General features: G+C 45.3%; 1 protein-coding gene across 1 annotated transcript; it reads left to right on the plus strand.

The window, feature by feature from the left end:
- The first annotated feature begins 285 nt into the window (after window positions 1–285).
- Window positions 286–4,885, plus strand: OLIG3 (oligodendrocyte transcription factor 3). The gene has a single exon (XM_003898118.4). It carries the CDS (start codon window positions 2,905–2,907, stop codon window positions 3,724–3,726), a length of 822 nt encoding a protein of 273 aa, XP_003898167.2. The 5' UTR covers window positions 286–2,904; the 3' UTR covers window positions 3,727–4,885.
- The last annotated feature ends 22,447 nt before the right edge of the window (window positions 4,886–27,332 follow it).

The following is a 27,332-nucleotide window of genomic DNA, read 5'->3' on the forward strand; positions in this document are numbered from 1 at the left end:
CCAGAGCAGCCCTCGGAACCGGCTGCGGCCGGCGTCGGCCCCCTCTTGCTGAAAGACTGTGCTGAAGGAGAGTGGATCCTGGTTTGGACTCCCGGAACCCTGGCCCCAGTCTTCCAGCCCCGCAAGCTTGCATTTTGAGGGCTGCTCTACCCTCCTTTTTTTGTTTTTCCCTTGCCACCTTCTTTGCCAATTTGGGGGAGATTTAAAACTGTATTTTACATTGTCCACTGAGAAAATTAAGACGTTTTCAAAAAGGTAAATTATCTTGTAGCAACATGATTTTTCCACTTCTTCATTTGCAACCCTTCTGCTCTGACCAGACTTTGCTATTTCCCCTAATCAAAACTCAGGTGCAGCGTTTTCAGTTTGGGTGTGAGAAAAACAGACGCCGACGGTGACCTAGGGTCAGGGAGGTGCCCAGGAGGACTGCGGGGGGCCGGATCTGTCCACCGTCCGCAGGGCGGGGAAGCTGCCCTTCGTCCAGTCCAGTGCTCCCTCCCATTGTCCTCCCCCGTCCGCCTCTCTCTCCTCACCCCATTTGATCAGCAGGGGAGTCGCAGAAGGTTGTCGTTAGGACTAGCTACTAGCTCCCTCCCATCACCTGGGACTGCAAAAGTTCTGGAACACTTACCCCCTCCCCACCTTTTTATAAATAACCAGGAAGACTTAGTGTATGGTGTATGTCACTATCTTATTGGCGAGTCTGTTGAATTAAGAAACATTCTTTATGCTTGGTATTAGGATTGCTTTTGGACATCAGTCTTTCCATATCCAATCTAATCCGTTTGAATTAAGAAACTTTCCTTCCTCCGAGGTGGAGTGGTAGGAGAAGAGGCTCTTGTTCAATCTTCAAGAGCACTAACGTCCTGGCCTTGACGAAGCGCTGTTGGCCATTTTTTCCCCATTACAGAAAAGCAAAATTCGGTGTAGCAGAAGCATCGATGCCAATGTTGCGTCTGCCCATCCGGCTGGTATTGCCAGAGCTGCCTTCGCAGCGTGACTGTCAGTGGGGCACAGCGTCAGAGCGTGCAAACTCCGGACCTGGGCGCGCATCCCTTTCCCACTGACCGCTCGGTTAGTCAAGGGAAAGGGGGGACTCCTGTTCTTCGAAGTGACTCAGCGGCTCAAGAGGCCCCAAGTGCCCGAGGTTCTAGGATTGATTTGATTCCACACTTCCGCCGAGACTCTCAGTCACTAGCTAGCGTTTGTCTCTCGTTTCTCCAAGCCCGGAGAGGGGCGGTGTCCGGGTTCTTCTAGAGACCACTCCTGGGGCTCTCTCCCTTCCCCGGATTTCTGCCTTCCCGCCCCTCGTGCTGCTGAGCTAAAGTCTTGATCGACAAAAACACAGCAAGGGGGAAGAAATATCTACGCCCACCTCTGCACTCGCACCGAAGGCTCCAAACTCCGGGCTCCTCTTTATTCCCAGAGACGACTCCGCACTGAACCACAGCGCCCAGGCAAGCACAAGGGGCTCTCTAGGTCCCTTCGTTGTTTCCCTTCCCCCGTGCTTCTTTGCCCACAGCCCCCTCACCCCGACATCAGATTGTTTATTACGAGCTTCTGATTTCCCTGTCCGACGCCATACGGCGGCCCCAGCCTGGTGGACCCACCAGCGCAGGCCGGGGTGCCGCTGAGTTCCCGGAGCTCGGGGCACATCAGCACAGCGGCCAGAGGAGGCCCGGCGGAGCTTTGGGCCCGGACGGTCCCACCATTTTCCGCCAGCGCCAAGGTCCAGGAAGCCTGGAGCGGGAAAAATCTCTCTGGAGCTCTCAGGAACCTTTACAAGTCCTAACAATCTCTCTCTCTGCCTCCTGAGCTCCTCTTCCTTCCCAGCCTCCCAAGTTGCTTTTCTTGTGACATTAACATTCTTTTTTTTCCTCACTTTTTGGTCTAGGAAGTTAAAGAACTGTGCAAAACTGAAATTCTTTTAGTAATCCATGTTTTAAAACGGGAGGACAAAGAAACTAAGAGACCTCTCCGCCACAATACTGTCAGGGGCAAAGCCATCACCAAACATGGACATCCCGTTGAAACCACACCAGAAGGGCTCAATAAACAAAATTGACAGAATGGAAGTGTTTAGGAAAAGAGATCTATTGAAAAACAATCTTGAGACAGAGAACGTCGGCATGCAGTCTTCCCACCACCCCCAGTCCCCGCTGACAGCACCTGCCCTCCGACAGCACCTCTGTCCCTCAAACCTTTCCAACGGGACCTATTTTTGCGCATATTTCTCTAAACTTGGGAGCAGCCAGGAAAGGAAGGAGAGTGAATGTTTCAATTCCTCTCTCCAAACCCAGAGGAACCTCCACCAACCGCCTGGCCACGTTCTCTTCCCTTCCTTCCGTTCCCGATGTGTGATTTGGTTAGAGAAATTGGGAAGGTGGGTAGGGTGGAAGAAAGTTAAAAAAAAAAAAAAAAAATCAGGAAGGCGTGAGCTGGAGCGGTGAGTGTGTCAATCAAAGGGTTTTGTGCCTGGGGGCTCCTAGCGGTTCGAAGCAGAGGTGTCCCAGGGCGGCCCCGCAATGAATATGAATAGGAATCCTTGCTAAATGGGACAGCAAAGCGCACCGCCCTGAATGATGGCACGTCATCCTAACCAGCCCAGGATAGATAGGAGGGTTCCTTTTGTCTCTTTTCTCCGCCGCAGCTCTATAAAAGCCCCTCTTATTCAGCGTGAGGTTAGTTCAAGCACACACCAACTAGCTGTCCAGGAAGCAGCCTAACCAGAGAGGGGCGTGGGAGGGAGAGAGGTGGGGAAAAGCAGCATCTCAGCTTTTCTTCTCACGTCTTGCCGCTGAGAAGTGGGTTCCTGGGCTGTGCAGATTTTTTTTTTAATTCAAGATTTTCTTTAATTTCCCGCCTAAAGCCTCCCCACGGTAGGGCCGCATCCCCTCTAATAAAATGAATTCTGATTCGAGCTCTGTCTCCAGCAGAGCTTCATCTCCGGACATGGACGAGATGTACCTGAGGGACCACCACCACCGCCACCACCACCACCACCAGGAGAGCCGTCTCAACTCGGTCTCGTCCACGCAGGGCGATATGATGCAGAAGATGTCCGGGGAAAGCCTCTCGCGGGCTGGCGCCAAGGCCGCGGGAGAAAGCAGCAAGTACAAAATCAAGAAGCAGCTGTCGGAGCAGGACCTACAGCAGTTGCGGCTGAAGATCAACGGACGCGAACGCAAGCGGATGCACGACCTGAACCTCGCCATGGACGGGTTGCGCGAAGTCATGCCCTACGCACACGGGCCCTCGGTGCGCAAGCTCTCCAAGATCGCCACCCTCCTGCTTGCCAGAAACTACATTCTCATGCTCACCAGCTCCCTGGAGGAGATGAAGAGGCTGGTTGGAGAGATCTATGGGGGCCACCACTCGGCCTTTCACTGCGGGACCGTGGGCCACTCGGCCGGCCACCCCGCGCACGCGGCCAACGCCGTGCACCCTGTGCACCCCATCCTGGGCGGCGCGCTCTCATCCGGCAACGCCTCGTCACCGCTGTCCGCCGCCTCACTTCCCGCCATCGGCACCATCCGGCCTCCCCACTCGCTGCTCAAGGCTCCCTCCACGCCGCCCGCGCTGCAGCTGGGCAGCGGCTTCCAGCACTGGGCTGGTCTGCCTTGCCCCTGCACCATCTGCCAGATGCCGCCGCCTCCGCACCTGTCCGCTCTCTCCACCGCCAACATGGCCCGGCTGTCGGCCGAGTCCAAGGACTTGCTCAAGTGAGCAGCGGGCGGGCCCGGCTGCCGAGGAGAAGGGAGAGCGGCGGGAGGGGCAGCGGTGCCGGGCCGGGAGGGAAGAGGGAAGCTGCGAGCTCGGCCCACGGGAGGGCGGGCTCCGGGGCCCGCAGCCTCCCACGCTGGCTGAGAGATCTCAGACTCCACTTGATCCCCGGAGGGAAAGGACCAAAATCAAACTGCAATTTCTAGGTGGTAGCAAAGGGGGACTCGAACCGGACGTCGTGTGTTTTGCATGCATGCTTCTTTTCCCCATGCCGCGCCAGTATTTCTCCCTGCCATACGCTCTTGTCAAAACTGCATTTGTTGTATAAAGATGGGATCGGTGTAGTTAAAAACTTGCGAAGGGACTTTTGAGTCGGTTTTCTCTGACTCTGTGTTCTCGCTTTGGAAAAAGACAGCCATCCCTTTTGTGCAAAACAAATGTAAATATTTTCTTGAGATTGATGCGATTATGATTGTCTCTGTCCTCGCCATAGTTTTTCTAGAGACAACGGAGAGAGAGAGAGAGAGAGAGAGAGAGAGAGAGAGAGATATCAAGACCCAAGTTTTGAATCTCAACTCCGGTCCAGGGCATGACACCTCCTATGTGGGTTTTCCTTTCGACGCAGTGTAGGTCAAAAGAATGCATGCACGCTTCTAAACGAATCTTGTCTAAACATGTTGTGCAGGCCGTGGTGCCGTTTTCCTTGTAACAAGGATTTATTAGTGAATTATCCCAAGTATTCCATATATCTGTCTGTGGTTGTATGAAATGAAAAAAGGGGCAGAGTGCAAAGACCCACACTCACGCACACGCGCTTCTTCTCCCATACGCACCCCTTCAAACTTTATTCGGAACCTTCCTCTGCTGTTCTGGGGCCGCTATTGTAAAAGCCTGGGCTCCCTCTAGTAGCTTGCCCCACCCCCCCCCCCTCGCTCAGTTATTCTGCATGCGGGGTTGGCTCTCTCTATTATCAGCTTTGAAAACTTATCCTGGTTTTGGGAGGGGTGCCGTTTTTATTTTCCTGAACATTTGCTTGAAATATTTTGTTAGGGCCTCAAAGACGATACCTGTCTTTATTTTTTATATATTCTTGATAACTATGATATATTTATTAATAACCAGTGTTTCTGGATGAGATTTCAAATAAAAAAGAACCTTTAAATCGTGACTTTGCCTTTGCCTAAAATCTTAGCAGATGGGGGTAGTGGTATAGGAAACATGTGGACCAGGTAAGGTGTACCTGGGTGTGGGCGAGGGATTTGGATGGTGGGCAGATGTAAAGGTTTTCCCTGATTATGCGCAAGTAAACAGGATGGGTAAATTGGTGCTAATTTTTGGAACTAAATGTCCTTCAAGCTGGGCATTGCCCACATTCACAGTCTTATGCTATTTGAGCTCCTTATTTCTCTGCAATAATCAGACCCTCATAAACTCAAGAACTGAATTTTAAAAAGTAATCTAGAAACTTAAAGTGGCAGGAAATGAGAGGTGGAGTGTCACTATGATGACTGTGTTGGCAACAAACAAGGATGAACCACTTTAAATTGAATTCTTTTCACTTTAAATTGAACTTGTGTTTTTTCCCCCATGTTAAACGCTAGTATACATTTTAAAAGTCGACAAAGAGTGGTCCTAGAAAATAATAAAATACTCACCCTGCTTGCCTGCCCCCTCGGAAGCATGGCCTGCAGAGAAAGGGAAGGCTTCTCTGCTTTGTAAGGTGAGCTCCGTGTGAGTCAAACCACGGCCCAAGTCTCAGCAACTTGCAGATTTATAGCAAGAATCCTCCCTTCTTTCTTCCCTTAGAAGATTGCTGGTCTGGTTAGCCCTATATATTGGGCATCTTCTACATCAAAGTCAGCTAAAACAGGAGTCATTTTAATAAACTACTTTTCTTTTCACCTCTGGCCATAACACTTTTAAATGGTTTATATAAGCAGGAGTAATCCAGCAAGAAAGTTTTGTGTATTTGTTAAAAGGGGACAATAAATCGAGCTGTAGTGAGGATAGCCCCAACAACACAGGCCTCCATTTCCCTCTGAGGAAAACAGAACTCTGAAATGCAATACCCCAGGATTTGCTTCTGAATAAGTTGTAACATCCCCTGGATGTTGGTTGAGGCCCAAGCTCCTCTCCAGTGGGGGGAGGCCCATGGTCTGTTTCCAGAATCCAGCAAGGAGAGCAAGTCTGAGAAGCATTTGCATTTGCCCTGTCTTTCTTGGGTCCCTGATGCCTGCCCAGTACTGCCTTTGCCAGGGAGAGCATCTCTGTGGGTTTCTCTTCTATCCAAATCATCCCCCTCCACCCCTTTTTACCTTCTCATTGCTACCCCACTCTCAGCCAGGAGAAAGACCTAAGTTAGGGTCTACAGTGAAGGGTGCTTGTTTCCATTGGTTTTAGGCAGACAAATGGGGGAATAATCGTCTGTTTCCCAAGGGTGATTCATTTCTCTGGGTGAGGAAAGAACCTATTGAAGATTTATTTGAAACCAACACAAGGCAGCCCTCCAGCCTTTCCCCAGAGTTTATTATTTAGAAAGGGGAGGGGAGGGAGAAGTTTCATCAATCAGGAAAACGACTTTCTCCTTAGCCACGTGCTTCTTTTGAGTCCTGTTTCCAAAGGCCTGGTTCTGGGGAAAGACTCAGGTCCTTACCCTTGGCCTAGTGGTGGGCCCCATGCCTTCTCTAAAGCTGAGGCTTAAATTGGGTTATGGAAAGGAATAAAGCCACACTGTTTACACTAGGACAGTAGTGGATTTTGTGATTGTCCTGCTGAGATAGGAAATCCTTGAGTTACAGCAGTGGTCAGTTTAAAGAGCTGTGATGTCCACTCACATAAGCTAAAAGGAAGCTTGAGCACAGGGAACTCTATTGCAAAATTTGCAACTAAAATGGGAAATAGACACCACTTCCAACATTGAGAAGATCTCTTAAGTGAGCAGAGCTCTTTTCTGGGTTACAAAAATTATTTTGGCTTCAAGACCAGAAGAGAGGATTTCTTTAAGAACAGGACAGGAACCCAGTGAGGAAGGTGATTTGGGAGCCAGGTCATCTGAGGTTTCTGGATTTATCGGGAAGAAACAATCTCCATTCACCCTCCGGGAAGGGCCTTCCCTTGATGCCTAGGCGGGTCTGCTGGGCGTGTGAGTTTGCAGGCCGACTTTTACTGTCATTGCGCTTCCCTTTAAACACTCAAATTATCGACTCCAGAAACAAGATTTCATGACCGCAAAGGTGAAAATGGGTTTCGGCCGGATTTTTTTTTTCGTTGTAAATTTTCCACTTTCTCGAAATTTCGCAAGTTTAGTTTTTCATTCAATCTGGAAACACCACGACGATCCTTTTATTCCAGATTACACACTGCCTTACGTTTAAAGGGATGGCGAAATCCTCCTGGGCGGAGACACCTTGAGAAGCCCACACTCGAAACCTCTCGGCGCTTTCCCAGGCGATGACCTAATTTAGAGGGCGGAAGAAAGTGACCCTTAGAAAGGGAAAATGACACCTGCGTCGGCTGGGCACACCAGATCTTTGTTTCTGGGGCCGCTGAGGCTGACAGCCCGCAAACGGGTAGGGAGAAGCGACCTGAGCGGGCCAAGCCCAGGGTTTCCTCGCTCCAGCAGTAGGGGGCCTTGTGTCCCCTCGAACTTCTTTCTTTCCCCAGCTGCTAGGTCAAGCAAGGTTTTGTGGCTCCACTGACGCATTCAGCAGAAACTGCAAATGCCTCCTCCCTCCGAGAGGACGCTGGAACCCCCTCTGCCCCGCCGGCACCTCGCTCAGACACCAACATTTAACTTCGCGCTCCACGTCCCTTCCAGAGATGCCGTGGCCCTCTGTTCCCCTTTTCCCACCCGCCACTGGGGAGCGGGAGTGACTGCTAAGGGTGGGCTCCCAACTCCCCTCACCCAAACTAGAAATCTCCGAGACCTCTCTGTGATGCTCGCTCCCCTCCTGGGCCGCCCTGGGGACTCGGGACTGGCCTCGAGGCCGGGACCCCGAGGAGACTTGCAAGCCTGAAGATGCCCCTCGCGGCTCGGCCTCAGCCCGGGGAGGGGGACTTTTCCGGGACTGACCTGGCCCAGGGAGTCCGTCTCTGGTTTGCAGGGGCCTCCCCTGGGCACCTCTCCCGAGCAGCCCCTCTGCGCCCGCAGGCCCGAGGCCACCCCAGGACCACCCCTCCCCGCACCGCTCCAGGCCGAAGCCGAGAAAGGGGAGCTGTGAAGAGAGGACACCCGGGCCAGGCGCCCTCCCGGCCCTGCGGCATCTGGGCCTGTCCTCCCAAATGCAGCCCCACGGGGTCCAGGCTCCTCAGGTGTAGGAAGGAAGCGAGTGGAGGAGCCGCCGCCCAAGGGCTAGGAAGTGTCTTTGGAAAGAACTAGGCCAAGGGAGGGGCCGTGCGGGAAGGAGGTGGCCTGCATCTTCAGCTTGCCTCTAGGAAAACTTACGAGACTCCCCGCCCCTGCAGAGAGTTGGGAGCGCCCTTCCCTCCCCGCCCCTGCAGAGAGTTGGGGCCTCTCGTGTACCCAGTGCCCGTTTAAGTGGCCCACAGAAATCAAACTGCGAAGGCTCGGGCCGTCGAGCGTGCGTTTTCAGTGAAACCTTCCCTGGGACATTGCGGTCGCAGGGCTGCGAGGGGGCGGTAGAGGATGGGGTGCATTGGACGCCAAGGGAGCCCGCCAGCAGCCGAAGTCCACGCTCGCGATGGCCCCGGAGCCACTGGGAGCGATCCCCGCCGAGCTGCGGAATGCGCAACCCCTCCCGCCCTCCTCCTGTATCCAGCGGCGGAGAGCCGAGAGCCGGAAGCCCAGACTCCAGCTCCGCGACGGGCTAGGGGTCCTCGGGTTGCGGATGGGTCCGGTGGCAAGCGTCAGTCTCCGCGCTCTGACCCCGGACTGTCTCGGGGTCCCCGCAGGACACAGTCAGATAGGCTGAGGCGCAGACGACAAAAGGATGTGTGGGGGGCAGATTCCACCGAGGCCCATCATCGCCTGCGCCAACACCTGCAAAGTGCCTCGAAATACCTAAGCGTTTATGGAAACTGGGAGGCAAAACAAAAAACGGTAACAACAAACAAATTCAAAGTCTGGCTGAGAGCGGCGGGCTCTCTTTCCTCTGCGGTCCCAGCGCCCCCACACGCAGCGCCGGGCTGACACTCTCAGGAGTTTGTTAACTTTGCTAACGAGAGGCCGGGTTAGGAAGGCGCGGGGGGTCGTGGGGCGGCGCCTTCCCCAGCTGCGTCTCTTCGCTGGGGACCTCACAGACGACCCCGGCGCCTAGCTCTCCCTGGCCGACCCGGATCACAGCCCCTGGAAGGGAGCCATTGCTTCTAACCCAAGCCGCTGGACTGCACGTGGCTCCCGAATCAAAGTACGGACATTTGTCCTCGCAGCCAGGCACCGGCAAAAGGAATTTAACTCGCCTCGGTAGTGGGTCCCTCGAGGGGTTAGTCCTGGACCTGCTAGGGCCAAGACCCCAGGGAGCCAGGAGGGAGGGGTGCACAGACCTGGGAGTTCAATAACGGACCTTGATTTTACTGCTGTGTCCTGGGGTTCGAGTGGAAGCGGAGTGGTCGGGTTTCTCGCACCCCAGGAGGAGAGGGGCAAAGAGGGGCAGCGCCTAAGGGCCTGTGAGGCAACGTCCAAAAGCTGCCCTCGAAAGTTTTGGATTGGTCGGGCGCGGTGGCTCATGTCTGTAATCCCAGCACTCTGGGAGGCCGAGGCGGCGGGTGGATCATGAGGTCAGGAGTTCGAGACCAGCCTGGCCAAGATGGTGAAACCCTGTCTCTAATAAAAAATACAAAAATTAGCCGGGCGCGGTGGTGGGCGTCTGTAATCCCAGCTACTCGGGAGGCTGAGGCAGGAGAATCGCTTGAATCCGGAAGACGGAGTCTGCTGTGAGCCGAGATCACGCCACTGCACTCTCGTCTGGGCGACAGAGCCAGACTCTGTCTCAAAAAAAAAAAAAAAAAAAAAAGAAAGAAAGAAAGTTTTGGGGTTCGGGCCGGCCCTGACTTGAGTAAGACCCCTCTTTTCCTTGTGGTCTGCAACGGACATCTCCGAAAGTGCAGGAGCCAGGGCCTGATTCTGGGGGTTGCCACAGTTTACACACAAGCATCCCTCACCTCCATGCCTGGAAAATTGGGGAAGCCGGATACTGAGGGGGCCCCCCTCTCTGCGTGCTGTGGGGCTGTGGTGCCAAGAACGCACTTTTGCCTCAGCAAGATCGTTAATTCCACTGGGGAACATAGAGGGTGGCGCGGGCGCATTTTATGGCGACTCCTTTCTCCTCCTGGTTATTCAGTACCCCCACCATCCCGCCTCCCTTCCGTCTACCCCGGGAAAGGACAAGGAAATCCACACCATCGTTTGAAACCAAATGTAAACATATGGCGCTCTAGTGCATTCCCAGCAACGCAAGCCTTATCATTACTTCCTTTGGAGTTTCTCTCAATCTTCCCTCACTTCAGCAACGAACATTTTCTGAATGCTTCCGATGTGCCAGGTGCTGGGAGCGGCAACAGCGGGGGGGAAAAAAAAAAAAAAGTAAAACAGCAAGAGAAATAAGGCATTCACATGCATAAGAAATAGCTGCTGTCCTCTGTGCCCTCAGAGCCTAGCGGGAAAACATCGGTCACCTAAGTCACCTAAGTCGAGGGTGAAAATTCCACTGGCCTCACAAAACACAAGTGCTGCAAACACGTCCTTCCCGACGCTTTTTCAGATGCTAGAAAACTCACTGCCCATTCCCTCTACTGGAGAGGACAGGAGCAGATGCTTTTGATTAATATGGAAATAAAAAGAAGCAATGGTGGCAGTACTTGGTTTCGTGGCAGTTGTTTAGAGATTTATTGACACAGAGATAAACTTCAGTCTGGGGCATCTCGTATTTCATGTCCCCATTAGTTATTAGCAAATGAGCAAATCGTTTTTCTTTTAACTGTTTTTTAAAGAAAAAAATAAAAGAAAGGGAGTTGGTGGAGATATTTTTTTAATGGGATTACTGTCATTATCCTCCTGTCTCTGTAGCTCCCCCAGCTACAGAAATTTGCCTCTGGACTCCAGAGTTCACCAGGCTGTGGTTCTAAACATAAAACAATCCTGTAATTTCCTTCAAGAACAAAAGTTTTCAAAGAAACGACCTGCACAGTATCCCCTTCAATAAAGCAGAAGTGACTTAATGGTCTGTTAATTACTCCATCCCTGCAGGGGGGAGGGAAGCTTCCGAATGGATCGCTACAAACCCTCTGTGACTGAAGCTGTGGTCTGTCCCCAAATGTACAGCTGGGGCCGGGCCATTGAAAACCCAGACAAAACAAAATCCCTGATAAATAATCCCACCTAGAACACAAAGATTCAGCACTCAATTGTTAGATCTGTGCTGGATCCTCAGAGACGACCGGAGGGAGCTCCTTTGGGGCTTCCGGTAATCTTTAAAGCTTGAGGCCAGGGGTTCTTGCACAAAAGTTAAAAAAAAAAAAAGAGCTTGTTTGACTTCTCTGTCCCCTTATCCTTCTGTGTTGAATTTCTTTCTCTTTAATTTGTGGCTTTGGCTATAATTTTTTAATCCAATCTTCTTCTGTATTAATTAGTTTGTTCCATCATGTAATAAATTTTTGGTTTGGTTATTCTCCAGTTATTTCTCTATTAATAATTTTAATCTAAGAAGACAGGATTTGAGTGTCATAAGAAAGAACAAAGAAGAGAATAAACATATAGGAGGCAGGTTTGGGTTGTGAGTCTCTGTGTCTTTTCACATCTGTAAGGTGAAAACTGCAAGTTGTAATTAAATATATTTCTAAAATAGAACAGTTAACCAGCTATGTTGGAGCCCAAGCAAAGCTAGCAGTCATTAAGTTAACTTTGCATCAGAGACGGTTAACCAGAAAAATTGAATTTTCAAAACATCTCTTTAAGAAAAAAAAAATTTATATATAAACACGTCCCATACTAATTAAAAAGATAATAGCTTCAATTTGGTAAGCTCCGCCCCATGGGTTCACGCCATTCTCCTGCCTCAGCCTCCTGAGTAGCTGGGACTACAGGTGCTGCCACCATGCCCGGCTAATTTTTTGTATTTTTAGTAGAGACGAGGTTTCACTATGTTGGCCAGGCTGGTCTCGAACTCCTGACCTCGTAATCTGACCACCTCGGCCTCCCAAAGTGCTGAGATTACAGGCGTGAGCCATCGCGCCTGGCATGTGTGTATCTATTTTTAATTTATACATGAGTTTTGCTATAGTCCTTCTTCTGTTTAATACTTTTTTCCACTCAGCATTATGTTTTAAGATCCATCCACTTTGCCATTCGTTAATCTTGTTCCTAACTCTTGGCTTCTGCTGAATGCTTCATACTGTGTGTCCATCACATTTCATTTACTATTTCCATAGGGATTAACCTTACCTTCCCTCTAGCATCCTGGAATGATAACACTGCAATGAACATCTTTATATAAATGCCTCCTCTTGTATCTGCCCAAGTTGCTCATTTTTCTATCAGGTCACCCATCTTTTTCTGTTGTTTTTTTTCTCAAGAGTTTATTGTATAGTTCATATATTGAAAGTTTTAGATGTAACAACTGTTTTCTCCTAGCCTAATATCTGTACACCAATTTTCCCAACTATTGACTGCTACACAATATGTCACTTCCCTATTAATTTATGATGGCATCTTTATCCTATATCAAGTTCCTATATTCATGGGTCATTTCTGAACTCTCTGTTCTGTATCACTGGTATATTAATCTATTTCTATGCCACTATCAGCGTATTTTTATTGCTATGCCTTAGTATTATATCTTAATATCTGGTAAAGTGGGTCCAAGGAGGATACATTTTTACTTTTTAAAAATATGATCATATTTGTCTTCTAACTGAATACATTCTAAGTTAACTAGAATAAATTTCTTAAATTGCATACTAATATTATTATAAGATTTTCTTTTTCTTTTTTTTTTTTTTTTTTGAAACAGAGTCTTGCTGTGTCTCCCAGGCTGGAGTGCAGTGTTGAGATCTCGGCTCACGGCAAGCTCCGCCTTCTGGGTTCACGCCATTCTCCTGCCTCAGCCTCCCAAGTAGCTGGGACTACAGGCGCCCACCACCTCACCTGGCTAGTTTTTTGTATTTTTTAGTAGAGACAGGATTTCACCGGGTTAGCCAGGATGGTCTCGATCTCCTGACCTCGTGATCCGCCCATCTCGGCCTCCCAAAGTGCTGAGATTACAGGCAATTTTTGTATTTTTAGTAGAGACAGGGTTTCACCATTTTGACAAGGCTGGTCTCAAACTCCTGACCTCAAGCAATTCGCCCACCTTAGCCTCCCAAAGTGTCGGGATTACAGGTGTGAGCCACTGTGCCAGGCCTATTACAAGTTTTCATCACCTTTCTCTTAGGTGGTAGAGTGTTGGTAGAAGAAGAGATACATGTATATGCATCCTCTTGGAGTTGCTATAATATTATCTTTTCGCTCTAGTTCTTCAACCTTGAAGTTATTAACCACGAGTGGGAATTCCCATGCTTTCTGACTCCTGACTTGAAGCAATTTAGTGCTTGATTACTCTGGGCTTAGAAGCAAGTTACCCCCAATCATAACGTCCCAGAGATAGTGCTCATCATTACATTCTGTATTATATATTCTATAATATATATTACATTATATATTCTACAACATTGCATACCTACTGTTTAGAGTCTTAAACAGTAGGTAGTAGGAAATTTCTTCAAGAAGGAGCTTTCTGATCATCCTGAAAGAACATTTTGCAGATGGATTCAAATTTAAATGGAAGCCTTTCTGGCATCAGTACACTCTTCCAAACCTTCAGGCCTGTGCACATGTCATGCCCATTATGGAAAGTGTTTGTTCCCACCCCATGCCTTTCCCTTGCTCAGCCTATTCTTAGTCAGACTTCACTTCCCAGCTTACTCTCACTTCACTGGGAGGCCTGGGCCAGTGGCAGTTTCCCATCCTGTGTGCTCCCCTCGCATGATGTACTTCCCCTCACAGCACTCACCACCTGGACCAATTTGTGTGCTGCCCCTTTCCCACTGGAATGTAAACCCCTTAGAGCAGGATCAAGGTGGTAGAGTATGGAACATGATAGGTGCATAAAGAGCATTTTGCAAATCAATGAATGAGAACTGCTCTAGAGAAGAGTCAAACTCTGGATGGGTGGTTGCATAAGATGACCTGTAGTTAGCCTTCCAACTATGAGATCATAACCATGTAATACAAAAATCACAAAGTCTGTATACACTTATTTCTGTTTTTTTTTGTTGTTTTTTATTTATTTTTTTAAAATCCATAGCTACATTGAATAGGGGCTTTTTACCACATATGACTCTAGACACTTTTTGGAGTGGAAAGTAACTTTGTAACTTAATCACATCATTAAGAGGAGTCACCTTATTACCCTGGATGCTCTATTTCCATGTGTTATGTTGTTTGAGAGTAGCTGCCATTAATGAGAAACACCCATTATTATATTATTGGTTTCTTGCAATAGTTTGGCAAGATAGCATAAGTAGGTCCCTTCTATAGGTCATGAGGGTGAGGAGTAGGGAGGTTAAGTAACTTGGAAAGGATGTACAGCCAGTAAATGGTAGAGCTGAATTTTGAACCCCATGCTATCTCACTCCAAATTTGTTGTTCCTAACAGATGTCCTAAATCTTCATGAATAGCCTTTTAATCTTTTTCCTTGACTTCTCCTCCTCCTTTCTCTAGCTGGCCATGTCCTGTTGCTGGTCACTTTCATAACGTTGTCCATCCTTCCCTGGCAGTGTCCACCGCCTCCATGGTGAGCTCTTGTTTCCAAAGGGTCATCAGATGTCCTAACAATTTTTTTCCTACAGTTGTTCATCCATTTGACGAACCTTGCCCTGCTCTGGGCACTGCATTAGGTCCTGAGGGTACAGTTGGGAATGAGGAAGACGTGGTGTCAACACTCATAAAGCTAAGGTCCCACGGAGGGAAATAACCAAGCAGATGGCAAAGCAGTGTACTAAACTCTATGATGCAGGTTACAACATCAGCATCCATGGGTATTTAACTCTGTCTAGAGGGATTTCAGTGGAGCCATTAGTCAGGTGAGGAAGCAGGGCACCAGATAACAATACAGAAAAAGGCCAGAGGCAGAGAGAGCAGAGGCGATTTGAAAGGTGATTTAGTGCAATGGGAGTGTAGAATTCTCATGTGTGAGTGGAGTTTGAGTGGAGCAAAGCAAGATACGGTGATGCGCTGGTTAGCCAGTTGCCAAGAGGCATTGCAATGCATTCACTTACCTTTTTCAACATATATTTATTAAGGTCCTACTATCATAGTAAGTAGATTGCTCATGTAGCACTCAACCTGAAGCCATGCCCTCTTCTATATCCCTCAATTCATTTAATCATTGCAACAACCCTCTGTGTTAAATACCATTATTATTCCAGGCTTTTTTGTTTGTTTGTTTTTGACAGGTTCTTACTACTTCACCCAGGTTCAAGTATAGTGGTGAAATCATGGCTCACTGCAGCCTCAACTTCTGGGGTTCAGGTGATCCTCCCACCTCAGCCTCCCAAGTAGCTGGGACTAGAGTCATGCACCACCATGCCCAGCTAATTTTTTGTATTTTTTGTAGAGTTGGCGTCTCACTATGTTGCCCAAGCTGGTCTCAAACTCCTGGGCTCAAACAATCCTCCCACCTTGACCTCCTAAAGTCCATGGATTACAGGAATGAGCCACCGCACCTGGCACCCTATTCCGATTTTAAGGATGAGAACGCCAAAGCCCAGAGGTTGAGTAACTTTTGCAAAGTCTCATAGCTATTTTAAGGGGCAAGGCTAAGATTCACACTCATGCAGCCCATCTTCACCATCCATGCTGTTAACCACTAGAGTAAACTGCCTCTGGGGATAAAGTGATGAGTGAGACAAATAAGGCTCCCTGTCCTCATTCTAGGGAGGAGATAAGAAAGTGAGCAAGTGAACAAATAAATAAACTGTAGAGGCAGCAGTAAGAGGTATGAACAAAGCCAAACAGCAAGACAACTTGAGTTTGACTTGGTTGACTAAATTTAGTGATGGAAGTCAGGGAGGGCTCCACTGAGGGGTGGCACTGAGCTATGACAAACGGAGGTCAGCGAAATCCAGGTTGTGGGAACCAGCATAGATGGGCTTGGATGCTGGAGATGTGTGATAGTTAATTTTATAGTGCTTAAACACTATATTGAGGTTGCTGTGAAAATATTTTGCAGACATGATTAACATTTGCAATCAGCTGACTTTAAGGAGATGAGTACGCCCAACAACACAGGTGTATCCCATCCAATCAGTTGAAGGCCTTAAGAGCAAAATCTGATGTTTCCTAGAGAAGAAGGAATTCTGCCTCAAGACTGTAACATAGAAATCCAGTCAGTTGGCCCTGCAGATTTCAGACCTACCAGTCCCCACAATCGCATGAGCCAATTTCTTAAAATAAATGTCTCTCTCTTGTTCTTTCTCCTTATATATACTGACTGATATGCGATGATCAGTCAAGAAAGACTCAACCCCTGCCCTCACAAAGCTTCATTATAGGGAAGGTAATAAGCGTTGAAACAACTGATTACAAAATGCAGAATTTAATTCCAAAGGCAGAGACTGTCTCTTTATTCTTCCTATATCTCTTTAAGTGCTGGGATCAGAGCCCTAAGTAATAGGGACACAAGGAAAATGTTCGCTGACTGAGGGAATGATATTTGCTGTCAGGAGAACAAGTTTCCTGTGCTAGTTCTGCCCCAATACAGCTATGTGACCTGGGATGACACATTTAATTCTTCTGAACCTGTTTCCTTCTCTGTGCAATGACGGCATTGAAATAAATGTTCTTAAGGTTCTGCTTTCTAACCACCTGTGATTCTTTGAAAGCAAGCTGAAGACAGATAAGGATAAATGGGTAGTTACTGATCTACTGATGAAAGCAGCAGATGTCAGAAATACAACTCCAGAAGATGATTTTTGTTAGTCACGCAGCACGTGAAAGATTGCTAGGATTTGTTTCTTGCCCCCATTCCCTTGAGACCCACTGCACTAGTTTCTGTACTAGTACTAGTACTAGCTGTTGTAACAAAGTGTCACACACTGGGTGGCTTTACAAATCCATAAATTTATTTTCTCATGGCTCTGGAAACTAGAAATCTGAAACCAAGATACGGGCAGGGCAGTGCTTCCTCCGAAGACCCTAGGGAGGAATCTGAATCCTTCCTTGTTTTGTCCGGTTTGTGGTGGACCCAGGTATTCCATGCTTAATGGCAGGGCGACTTCAATCTCTGTCTCCATCTTCACATGGCTTTCTTGTCTCTGTGTGTCTCTGTGTGCAAATGTCCCTCTTGTTTTAAGGACACCAGTCATTGATTTAGGGCTCACTCTAATGTAGTGTGACCTCATCTTAACTTGATTACATCTGCAAATACCCTATTTCCAAATAAAATCACATTCACAGGATCTAGGTGGAAACAAATTCCGAAGGAGGACATTGTTTGTCTAATCCTTTTGTACTGTTATAACAAATATTTGAGTCTAGTTAGTTTATAAAGAACGGAAATTTATTTCCCAATTCTGGAGGATGGGAAGTCCAAGATCAAGGTAGCAGTATTTGGTGTGTGGAGAGGGCCCGGTCTCTGCTTTCAAGGTGGTGCCTTGTTGTTGTGTTCTGTAGAGGAGATGAGCACTGTGTCTTCACATGGCAGAAGGGATGAAAGGGCAAAAAGGGACCTAAGCCAGTTCCCTCCAGTCCTTTTATAAGGCACTAATCCATTCACAAGGGACAGCCCTCATACCTTAATCACTTCCCAAAAGGCCCCATTCATAATACTACCACAATGGGGATCAAATTTAAACACCAGTTTTGGAGGGGACCCCTTAAACCATAGCACTACTCAACTCAGTACACCCACACTGCCATCATTTCTCCTTCTGGGCAGGCCCAGGCTTGCTCCACTAACTGCTCAGGAAGGGAGGATCTGGAAGAGGGCTTGAATGGAGAACCATTGCTGCGTGAGAGTACAGAACGTCATTCCATTCTGTCCTGGTCATAAGTCCTTTAATATTTTTATGGACCAGTCTGCCTCATTTTCTGTGAACTGATTTCTATATACTCTTGCTTGTTCCAGATAAAAGCTTGCTTACTTGCTTATTCATTTGTTGTGGGGAGTATTGGGTGAGTGGGAAAGTGTGATGGAAAAGATGAAGAGAGAGGTAAACAAGGGAGGGAAAAATATTAATACTCCTTAGGATTAGAAAAAAAAAAAGTTGACTATTAAGTGCCCGACTGACATCTCTTTAGTTTCACTCTAAATCTAATTCTTATGAAAATAGCCAAGCTGCACAATATAGAGTGTTTTATATTTTTAGGTTTATAAAAGTTCAAATAGAAAGTATAAAATTATATTTTTTGGATCTGTCTTTAAAATAAATGTTAGGTGGCTCATGCCTATAATCCCAGCATTATGAGAGGAGGTCAGAAGATCGAGACCATCCTGGTTAACACAGTGAAACCCGTCTTTACTAAAAATACAAAAAAATCCCCCCAAAATTAGCGGGGCATTGTGGCGGGTGCCTGTAGTCCCAGCTACTCAGGAGGCTGAGGCAGGAGAATGGCATGAACCTGGGAGGCAGAGGTTGCAGTGAGCTGATATCGCACCACTGCACTCCAGCCTGGGCGACAGAGCAAGACTCTGACTCAAAAATAATAAATAAATAAATAAATAAATAAATAAATAAATAAATAAATAAATGTTAGAGAAAAATTCTAATGTTTCTTCCCATTACAAGGTGAAAACTTGCCATTTGTCTATATTTGTATATTTTAATCTTTCTCAGAGTTTCACTATTATAAATCAGCTAGAATAAACAATTGTGTGTATGTAGATTTTTAAAAATAGCTATTTATTAAATAACTATTAAATAACTAGTTACTTATTAAATAACTATTTTCTTATCTACTTTTTTACAACTGTATTCCTTTCATAGCAAAGAGGAATGATTTTGAGGGGTATGTTGCTATGCAATAGATCTTGTCCTAGATTCCACAGTAAAAAATATTGACAGAATTCCTGTGCCATGTAGAAGTTAGACTCTGGTGTTATGATGATCAAAAACAGATATTTCCTTTTGCGGGAATTACAGATTCATGTTTTTATTGGATTATTGGTTGGAACCTTAGTATTTTACTAATTAATTTGTAAGATGTCCATGTAAAAGGTGGCAAATCTTAAAAATATCTTTTTAAGTTTGTTCTTGTCTTTTAATTTTGGTTACTTTGTTTAATGCATAGAAGACTTACAGTTATACGTAGTTATATAAGTTATATATAAGTTATAGTTATATGTAGTTATATCCATAAATTCCTTTCATTCTGATTACTTTCATGCTTTTAGCGAGGGCTCCTATATCCAGAAAAATGATATTCATTAATCTTCTATATTAGTAATTATAGAATGTGACTCCATCATAAATACTATTAGTAACCAAGGGCCAAACTTACTTTAAAAAAATTATATTTCAACTTTAAAACATTCTCTTTCTGTAACTAAAGCACTTGTCCCCATTTTTGTGAATGAGGAACAGAACAAATGATGCTTTGAACAAATGATGCTTAGAGAAGCAAATAATCTTGCCCGAATTTAAACAGCGTCAGATCAGATTCAAGCTACAGCGCCTCCACCTGGGGAATTATTAATGAGGATGGTGCAGGGTGGGAATCGAAACTGACTTTTTCCTTACATAGCTCACTGCATTCCCCAAAATGATGTATTGATTTTCCCTTCCCTTTCCCATTGATTGAGGATGTCTCTATAACCTATTAAACATTTACATGTAGTAAGAACTTTCTTGTATGTAGTTAAGGGTATTTTACTTCTAAGCACAATGTGTGCCTTCTGTTTTGTTTTGTTTTGCTTTGTTTGGGGGTGTGGGTAATAATAAGTATATTTAAAAATGTAAATTTCCTACTTTTTTGGTTAACCCCCTCTTTTAGAGATCGTTAAAGAAACTTATTTTAGGTATAGTAGGTGCATTCAGACTTAACGTTTTAGGAAGAAAACAAATAAACATTTACATTAATTTTGTTGCCTCCTTCCTTCAGAGATGGTTTCTGATGAAAAAGATACTGTTGGGCTCTTTAATTTTAATCTGATTTCTGACCTAACCTAGAAATATCTAGAAAGTTTGGTGTTTGATGGAAGGCATTTTGCCAGGGTCTGAGACAAGAGTTAAGACTCACTCTGATTTCTGCCCTTTCTCAAAGAGAGTTTGGTGAACTTGAGGCAGCTTTATGCAGATGAATAGTGTAAATGACTCAATTGTGTCCCCTGGTTCAAGCCCCACCTTTTTTTTAGCCCCATTAATCTTCAGCCAAAACAAAATGACTGCCACAGAGGAGAGGGGGAGACTGCTTGTGATAGATTTGAAAAGAGGCAGCTGAGAGTGCATTTTCCCCCCCAGATAAACATAACGGTGTTTCTGAAACTAATAGAAAGAAATAATCTGGCTCCGAAGGAGAACTTCTGTAATGTCTTAGTTTTTCTGGTACTGGAGTTTGGAAAAGGAGAACGTTTTCAACTGCATGTATGCCTATCACCTTCTGCTGGCATGTCGCCGTTTCCGGAAGTTAGAAGCCTTTCAGAGTTTCAGGTGTAATTGGTTGGCTATTGGCAGACCATGGGCTTTTCTGTGCATGTGCAGTGGCCTCTCACACCTCTGGTGTGCACTAAACTTTGACCCTAATTCCATACGAATCTACATACAAATATATTTAACACTTGATTTGATTAAAAACAAAACAAAGCAAAAACAAACATGTCTCTTAAATCTCTCACTCAAAAAGGTTGCTTGTTGGAGTAAACCCAAGGAAGTCAAGACATTAAATCTCACTTTCTTGTTTTAAAAGTGCTTTACATATATCACCACCAACTAGCTTGTAAATTTTGGTCAATCCTCAAACCAGTCTTTTAAAGGAGCTGAAAAATGTTCCTGTGCCCTCAAAGGACACACCTGTTATCTGAAACAGTTTTTAACCAGCTTGTTAAGCAGCTTTGACAGATCAAAGACCCTAGACAATGGACACAAACTTTAACAATAGTGTAGCCTTGAGCAAAAGGTCCTGTCAAAGCCAGGCTTGTGCCCATGGCATTATGGCCGGCAATTGAAAATAAATTTTACTTGAATAAGTACCTCAGCCTGATCAGAGGCACTGCCGCTGCTGAAACAAAAGCAGTTGGGGATAAGTTATTGACTCCACTGACAGCCTGAATGAACTTCATTATGCCAGCCCACTCTTGGTAAATGTGTCAGGTTTTAAACTGAATTAGGTGGCAGGTGCATGGACTATTTCCCTGCTCCCCCTGAGACAGCCGACAACCAATCATCACCTGATTCTACAGACAAATGTTTAGATTTGTTTTTCATATTGCATGGCCATAAGTGAAAGCACATTTAAATCTTTTTTCCTTATCCTCCATCACTGATGTGTTATGTTCCCATGAGCAGGTCCTACCCACGCTTTGGTGTAATGGGATTCATAGAGGCCTGTCCTGCCACCTCTGCCCCTCCCCTCCCTGCCAGGCACAGATTTCAGGGACAATCTGGGATCTTCACTGGAAGGTTATTGGATTTTAGCTTTAGAACAGCAGATCCTCTTCTGTTGTAGGAAATTGAAATGCAAGGACAGACATTCACCATCTCTTTCATCTTAAAAACTTCGAAAAGACCTAAGAATGAACATTACAATAGGTTTTAACCTATTACATTTTTAGCTGGGACTGAATTTTTAGTGGGAACCAGATTACAGAAAGCAGATATTTTAATCTGCATTAAGTATTTCCCTCCAGCAAACCTTGTAACCCCCGCCAGGTCCCCTGAGTTCAAGTAAAGAGTCAGTAACTCTGGCATTTTTCTGCTGTGAAAACATATGTATATGTATGTATGTATGTATCTATCCATCTATCAATCATCTATCTATCTACCATCTATCTAATTTGCTTGTATATTTGACATTAAAACATTTGTTTTATGATCTTCCCTAGGCCTATAAGGATAAATACAAGAGCAGCTAAACTTCAGATACATTGATGCCAGCTCTCATTACTTAATCATGAGACAGGACTATTAAGACTCCTAAAAGTGAAAGCCCGGACGTCCACCCAGAGAGAGAGAGGGTTGGCATACACCTTTGGCTGTATGCCTTATTAAAATTAATGAGCAAGAAGATTCTTTTTTCCTAAGCATCTTGAAGACCTTAAACCCTTCCAGCAAAGTGTCTTTTTGCTTCTGAATAATGTTTCTATTGTTGATGATGAAGCACCATACATTTCTTGACATATATCTTGAATTGTAAAGTAGAACTCTTTTCAGTTCCATCCCCAGTGAGGGAATAATATAATTTTTTTAAATCCCACATTGAAACATCAAAGACCTATCAATCCAGCCTTTGTTGTTCCTTTAGTGATGTCTAAGCACAGTTTTGTTCAAATCTCCAAAGGAACTTTATTCAGTTCTGGACTGTATTTACTTCCAGATAATATTGTTTTACTGGATACGGTGGATTCATGTGTGCCTTTTAATGTAAAGATGGATTTGAATCTTTGCACTTCTAGAAACATGTCAACATTCTAAAATTTATATATGTACAAACCTGGATGATCTATGCTATTGAGGAGTACAAAATTGCTTTTCATTTAGGACTACCTAAAGTCTGCCCTGATTTAACACAGGAAAAAGGCTCTACAATGCCTTTCACTTGCTGGAGCTGTTCCTCCCCCCAGCCACAGCAGATGGTGTTTCATAGTTGGTCACAAATGGCTGTCAGTGAGTGTTTGTCTGCCTGCCAGTAACCTGTGGCTCAGGGACTCCCTCAGAGAGTGTACCAGCTCTGACTCTGCTGATAACAGCATCTGAGAAAATGATCCGTCCTTTCTTGTCATGAGCAAAATTAGCCATCTCACTTTCAAACTGTTGACAAGGGGGATATGAAAGAAATCAGAACTGTGCCAGCCCAGCTGATGTTTCCTCAGCTCTGGTTCTACGGGCCTCATGCAGACGAATCCAGAAGCAGACTTGATGAGAATGGTGTTGTCACCAAATAGATGGTCTTGGAGCAACCCCAGTTCTGGTACCAGCATTTCCTGCAGGGACTTGCTTGAACTCTCCATTGGACTAGTACTGATCTTTAGAGCGATAGCTATTTTCTCACCCCAGGACCTCAGTCACACTTCATGCTGAAATGACCTTTAGCGGCATTGCCTTGGATGAAGGAAGCAATGGGAAAGAGTTGAGTGTGGCAAAGACTGAGCACTGTTCTCGCAGTTCTTGGCACCACCCCCAGCTGGAAGGCAGGGTGCCAGCCCTGATGCCTTTGTGGATGCAAATGGCCCCAGAGCACATGAGGCAGCCACTAATGAACCAAAGCGGGGTAGGATGAGAGAAGAGAAAGCAAGAATGACAGAGAAAGGACAGGGAGAAACAAGAGGGGAAACAGCAAGGAATTTGGAAGGAACTGGCATTTGCTGAGAACCCATTATGGGGGAGTCAGAAATAGCTGTAATTCTTGCAGCAATTTCATAAGTTTTGTATCATCATCCCTATCTCACAGATTAGAAAAATATGGCTCTGAAAAAGTAAGTAACGTCTTTTGGGTCACAAAATTAGAAAGTGGCAGAAGCAGGATTCCGACTCTGGCCAATACATCCAAGTTGAAGGGGCTGGGCTCTCATGCTAGGCTCCTGGCTTTAAGTCTGGCTTCACGACCTACTGGCTGGTTAAACTTAGGCACATTGCTTCACCCCTCAATGCCTCAGTTTCCCTATTTGTAAGATGGGTCTATTAATAATACCTCTCTCATGGAGTCATTGAGAAGGATGAAATAAGTTAACATATAAGTACTTTAAAGAGTCCTGGACAATAGTTAACATTCTACTAGAGTACGTTTTTATTCTTTATCACTCTTGTGTTTTTCAAGTATTTATTTCACTGTTAGATCACTATCTCCTTACTGGTAAATAACCCTTTAACAACTCTTATTATAGCAAAATATTTTTCTTCCAGAACTCTTACATTTCTATTTTATTGTTTATTTACTTGTTTGACTTTTCAAAGCAGGTGACATCTATTCCTGTATTATCAATTTAGTGTATAGATGTGAACAAGGTAGCAACTTTGGCATCATGAAGTGGTTGAATCCTATCTACACTGTTTCCTAACTGTGTCATCCTGGTCAGCCTGCTAAATCTTTCTCAGCCTCAGTTTTCCCATCTATATAATAAAAAATATTTAACAATTTATAGAGCTATTCCAATGATTAAATGAAAAAAATATACAGAGTGCCTATCACACGATAGACATTCTGCCATTTATAGTTGTTGCTAGTTTCCTAAACAACTAAAACTGGGTTTGCATTGTGCAGCTACACGTGTCAACTCAAATGTGGGTCACAGATGTTGTACCGGAATGTCTGGGTATGTGCGTAGATAGATGAAGCTGATGACTGAGGCTGACCTAAACATATCTCTTTCTCCTTCTATGACATTGCTCACATTTAATTCCCCTGAAGCAATATTCTGGGTAATAATCACCAACTGCCAAAACTGTTTTATCTGGCAAAATAATTTCATTTCTCCACCATAGACTACACCCCTGCTGCTCAGAGCAAAGGGGTGCTTGGGCATCAGGGAGCTGAGAAGGGGGCTTCCTTCCAGATAGCATGAGCCTGTCAGGTGAGGTCAGCATGATGATTAAAGGAAACATCTTTCAACCCCTTCTCTCCAGGAGAAATGAGAGGAGGCTCCTGCCAATTGTTAATGATAATGGTCTTATAATTCGAACACCACATTTTACCCAGGAGGATCTCAAATGCTTTATAGATCTACAAACAGCTTCACCCACTCTGCCCAGTAAGCATTAGGTGGACTAAGCTTGGAATGCAGCCACTGTGGGGAGGATTCCCCTCATATTTAAAAAAATCTGCAAAACCAAAATGTATCCTAGTACCTCTAAAACATACTTATGTAAATGCTGTTTTACTTAGTAGATAAAATGAGTGAGGACAAGAGAGAAGAAGATTTGTATATTACTTTTAATTAAAAAAAATTCATTTTGTTGCTTTTTTAGAGTGAAACTCCCAAATGATCATAAGCTTATGTTTCCAGCTCATCAGTTCCTTAACAGAGGGGCTTAAGGGACAGCAATTCTTAAGGTTAAAGTACTCACCAAAAAGAACAGAAGGCAGCTCTAAAATCATGAAGCAAATTAAGGAGAAATTATGACAGACTTATAAAAATAGTATTTATCGGCAGCTTTTTAGCCATACTTCTTATTCTGATGATCTATGGCTGTGTAACAAACTATCCTAAAATTTGGTGGCTTAAAACTACAACTATATAATTATAGTTTTACATCACTTAACAATGGGGATATGTTCTGAAAAATACGTCATTAGCTGATTTCATTGTTGTGCAGAGGTCATGGAGTGTACTTACATACAACTAGATTGTGTAGCCTACCACACACCTAGGCTCTAACTTATAGCCTATTGCTCCTAGGCTACTTACCTGCCCAGCAAGCACAGAATACTGTAGGCAGTTGTAATGCAATGGTAAGTATTTGTGTATCTAAATGGAGAAAACGTGTGATAAAAATATGGTATAAAAGATTTAAAATGATATACCTCTAGAGAGTACTTATCATGAATGAAGTTTGCAAGACTGGAAGTTGCTCTGGGTGAGTGACTGAGTGAGTGAATGGTGAGTGAGGGAGAAGGCCTAGGACATTACTATACACTACCGTAGATTTTATAAGCACTGTATGCTTTAGCTACACTACATTTATTTTTTAAATTTTTCTTTCTTAATAATAAATTAAACTTAGCTTACTGTAACTTTTTTATTTTATACACTTTTCAACTTTTTAAACTTTTTCACTTTTGTAGTAACGCTTAGCTTACAACACAAACACCATGTACAGCTGCACAAAAATATTTTTTCTTTTTATCCTTGTTCTATAAGTTTCTTCCATTTTTAAAATGATTTGTTTATTTATTTATTTTTGAGACGGAGCCTCACTCTGTCACCTAGGCTGGAGTGCAGTGGTACGATCTCGGCTCGCCGCAACCTTCATCTCCCAGGTTCAAGGGATTCTCCTGCCTCAGCCTCCCGAGTAGCTGGGACTACAGCACATGCCATCATGCCCAGCTCATTTTTGTATTTTTAGTAGAGACGGGGGTTTCACCATATTGACCAGGCTAGTCTCAAACTCCTGACTTTGTGATCCACCCACCTCGGCCTCCCAAAGTACGGGGATAATAGACATGAGCCACCGAGCCTGGCCTAAAATGATTTCTTTATTTCACTTTATAAGGTTTTTTGTGAAAAACCAAGACACAAACACACACATTAGCTTAGGCCTACCCAGGATCAGGATCATCAATGTCACTGTCTTCCTTTCCCATATACTGTCCCACTGCACCGTCCTCGGGGGCAATAACACGCACGGAGCTGCCCTCTGCTATGATAGCAATGCCTTCTTCTGGATACCTCATGCAGGACCTGCCTGAGATTCTTCTTCAGAAGATGTCATTCCTTCCAGAAATATGTCCATGTGGTTTGTTTGGTTTGTTTCATTTTTTAGATTGGTGTGAGTAACGCCCTGTGCTGTATTATGACAGCTACAGTATCACTAGGTGATAGGAATTTTTCAGCTTCATTATAATTTTATGAGACCACCATTGTATATGTGGTCTGTCATTGAAGCATCGATGTGGTGCATGATAGCATATCCATAATTTTGTGTTTCAGGCATTTGAGCAGAACATGGTTGGTTAGTTATTTGCTTGTGGCACTAACTGGGGGTCATTCAGTGGTACTCAGCTGATGGCTTGGTCTGGTCTGGAGAGTCAAAGACAGCCTCATATATATACCTGAAGTCTTGGAAGGAAAGGCTGGGAAACTGGGCCCACCTGGGCCTCTCTCCTTGTAGTGGCAGTGCAGGGCAGTTCTCCGGGGGGCTTTGGATGGACCGGGTTCTCCCCCATTCTTGCTTGCAGTGCTAGAGAATAACTGCAGAATGTGCTGGGAATGCAGCATCCTAGGATGGGGAGGAACTGCCTGAAACAGCCCAGTTCCTGTTCATGTCCCTCCTAAAAAAGGTAACATCTTGAGTTAGCAAGGATCTGCCTGGGCAAGCCTGGGCTTTGTTCCTCTTTCCCCTGAAAGCCGAATGTTCTTCCCAACTTCAGCCCAGTGAGTGACATTGCCCCTGAGGGAGATAACCTGGGCTGGGCTGCCTTTCCCAAGGGTCCCTCAGCTGTGATGCAAGTTGGGTGCTCACAGTTGAGACTTCATCTATTTCGGGGAGCTTTCTTGAGCACTGCCTCACAGTGGATCCTAAGCTTCTATGTTTCTTGCTACCTGTCTGTCCATAAAAAACCTGCTTTATGTAACTTGTTGCATGTGAGTGTTCTGATTCACCAAACTCAGATAAGTAGGTAAACAGAGCACAGTAAGTCTGCCTCATGGTCAGGGCCTCACCATGTGGTTTCTCTAGTAGAATATCTGAACTTCTTATACGGAGATTCGGGTGGCCAAGAGCAGCCAAGACCAAGTGATCCAAG

The sequence above is a fragment of the Papio anubis genome, chromosome 6 (genome assembly GCF_008728515.1).
Source record: "Papio anubis isolate 15944 chromosome 6, Panubis1.0, whole genome shotgun sequence".
NCBI classification, from domain to species: Eukaryota; Metazoa; Chordata; class Mammalia; order Primates; family Cercopithecidae; genus Papio; species Papio anubis.